Source organism: Octopus bimaculoides, chromosome 4, assembly GCF_001194135.2.
Source record: "Octopus bimaculoides isolate UCB-OBI-ISO-001 chromosome 4, ASM119413v2, whole genome shotgun sequence".
NCBI classification, from domain to species: Eukaryota; Metazoa; Mollusca; class Cephalopoda; order Octopoda; family Octopodidae; genus Octopus; species Octopus bimaculoides.
Window position 1 is genome coordinate 108,413,398 of NC_068984.1, and position 2,809 is coordinate 108,416,206.

General features: G+C 36.0%; 1 protein-coding gene across 1 annotated transcript in view; it reads left to right on the forward strand.

The window, feature by feature from the left end:
* LOC106876711 (poly(A) RNA polymerase GLD2) overlaps window positions 1–2,809 on the forward strand; it is a 30,827-nt gene that overhangs the window by 7,144 nt on the left and 20,874 nt on the right. The window contains exons 2-3 of the mRNA XM_014925420.2: window positions 1,282–1,701; window positions 2,645–2,762. Of these exons, the coding sequence (XP_014780906.1) occupies window positions 1,391–1,701; window positions 2,645–2,762 (429 nt within the window). The 5' untranslated portion in view covers window positions 1,282–1,390. The remainder of the gene's footprint in view (window positions 1–1,281; window positions 1,702–2,644; window positions 2,763–2,809) is intronic.

Here is a 2,809-nt window from a genome sequence, read left to right on the forward strand (position 1 = left end):
ATATATATATATATATATATATAGCAAGTTTCTTTCAGTTTCCATTTGCCATATCTACTCACAAGGTTTTGATCACCCTGGGGCTATAGTAGAAAGCTGTTGCTAAGGTGCCATGCAGTGGGACTGAACCCACAACCACATAGTTCGCAAGCAAGCCTCGCCATGCCTGTTCCTTAATAATGCTCTTCCAACAGAAAGGAATTACTGAGGCTTTGTTTTACAACTGGATACCTTTGCCTATTTTTTCAATTAAGAAATTTACTATTTCATATCTTAGAAGGTGATTTCGATAATTTAACAGAAGTGTTAACAGCATCACAACCATTATTTTCAAAATTGAAACAGAAGTAGTGTACTTTGTTTAAGAAAGGAGAGCAAAATAATGTCCTTTTTGGCACAAGATGGCAAAGAAACTTCCATGTAGTTTACTCAGCGTCTTACAATTAATTTGTCAATTAGCAGAATCATTAGTGTGTTGGATTGCTTTGTGGTAATTACTCTGGCTGTCTATGCACTGAGTTCAAATCCTACTGATGTTGACTTCAATTTTCATTCTCTTGAGAACTGATAAAGTCCCAGTCAGATTCTAGGGACCAATTTTCTTTCTGGCTTGCTCTCACTTGGAAGAAATTGGCTGTAATCAAACATGGAGAGCAATATGTTGTCATGTCCAAAAAATTGCTCAAGCAATACTGTATGTCAGGAACCCCGCCTACAATTCCATCAAGGAGTTGAGGACCCAAGACAAAGCCAAGCTTTAGAATTAGCAGACAAATCTTGTCATTATCTCCATGTCATCACTAAGATATTAGATAATGGAGAATGATGATTGCAATTGAAATACCTTTCATCATATCTGCTTTATCAGGGCTAAATGACTTTTGGCTGCTATTCAGTAAGTATTGCTTTGTTTTACATTTATTTTTCCATGGGTTAGATTATATTTGGGCTCAGACAGGTGAGGGAACAACAAACGAGGTGTATTAGACACTCAGGGAAAATGTAAAGTCTTTGACATTTCAAGCCTATGCTCTTTCAACAGAAAGGAATTATTGAGGCTTTGTTTTACAACTTTTCTGTCATTAACCTTTACCTGTTTTTCAATTAAGGAATTTATTTCATGTCTTAGAAGGTGGTATGGACAATTTAACAGAAGTGTTGACAGCACTACAACCATTTATAAGCAAGTGACTTTCTTAGAACCAAGATGTAAGCAAACATTAAATTATGCAAATTTTACATGTTCTTCAGTTTGTTTTTTCTCTTTTTGAATGCTTTCAGATGAAGCTGGGTTAATTTTCAAGGATATTCTGTGGAAGCTGGCAGATGCTTGAATTTGAATGTGGCACCGTTTTTCATTATGCTGTGAACTTAGTAGTGGATTATTGCAATGTCTAATTCTATAAATGGTAGTTACTGGCTGAATGTGCAATCACCAAGAGGAAGTCCTCACCCTACTAGTCAACTGGTGCCCTACACATCTTACCCTCGACAACACATACCAAATCATATCACACCTGCCATGCCTTGGCAGGTGACCAGTCCTCTGATGCCGTATGGTGGTCATCCCACCAGTATGTACGGCATGCCTTCTTCCATTGGTCGACGTGATGGGTCTGTTGGCAGAAGCACTGGAGGCAACATGGTTCCCTATATGAAAAGGAATTTAAATACACCTTCCCCTGGCAATAAGAGCATCAAGTAAGTCTACCTTTATGCCGTTTTAATGCCTTACTTTACCTTTTTATAAATGTTTTGTTTATGTGATGCTCAAGTTTTTGTATACTTACACTGAATGCATAGGTGAAAGCAGGGTATTGTAATCACTTGTCTTTGTGTGTTTGCAAAATTACTGGAAAATGGCTGAACAGATTTTCACCACATTTGGCTAAAATACTCATTGGGTGAGTGGCTCAAAATGATGAACATTTGGTTTGATATTTAAAAAAAATCAAACTTACAAATTTAAATGATAAGTAGGAGAGCATATTATTTTATTCACTTTTTCATATGAATCAACCCTCATCTGCATGTGTATAGATGCTGGTGTACTTATGCAAGTAGACATGTGTGAGTACATACAGACATGTGACTGTGTACACTGATGGATTCGAGGGCTTCGTTTATTTATGACTTGGTTTCTTAATTTTACTGGAGTATAAATACATATAATGGTGATACTTAGGAAAAAAAATGTCTTTTTGTAATCGAACTTACAAATTTACCAATGGGCATGTGGTCATATTATTTTGTTCACTTTTTCAAATGAATTGACCCTCATTTGCGTGCCTATGCATGTAGACATGTATTTACATACATAAATACATAGGTGTGCTACTGTGTGTGTGTGTGTGTACACTGGATTCAAGGATTTCATTTTTTTACGACTTGATTTCTTAATTTCACTGGAGTATAAATGCCTAAAATGGTGATGCTTAAGAAAGAAAAAAAAATTCAGTTCAATTAAAAAGCATGGGTAAGCAACACATTGTAAGCCACACTATAATTTGCGAACAAATTTATCTCCATGCAGGGTATGCATCACCCCCTCCGATGCCTTTTGTTTTTTCATACTTACAGTTTGTGATACACTGGTCCCAAAATTGCAAAAAAAATTTTTCTGTTTTACTCTAATTATTTAAAGGAGGCAACTTGAGGATGAACAGCTAAGTGATCAAAAGCGCCAAAGGCTTGGTGTTGATAACGAGTTGAAAGGAGTTTATTTTGGTTCTCCACGTCAAATGGAAATAAATGGAGATAAGGTAAAAAGATTTTTGTTTTTTAACATCTTCTCATATTATAGTTGTGG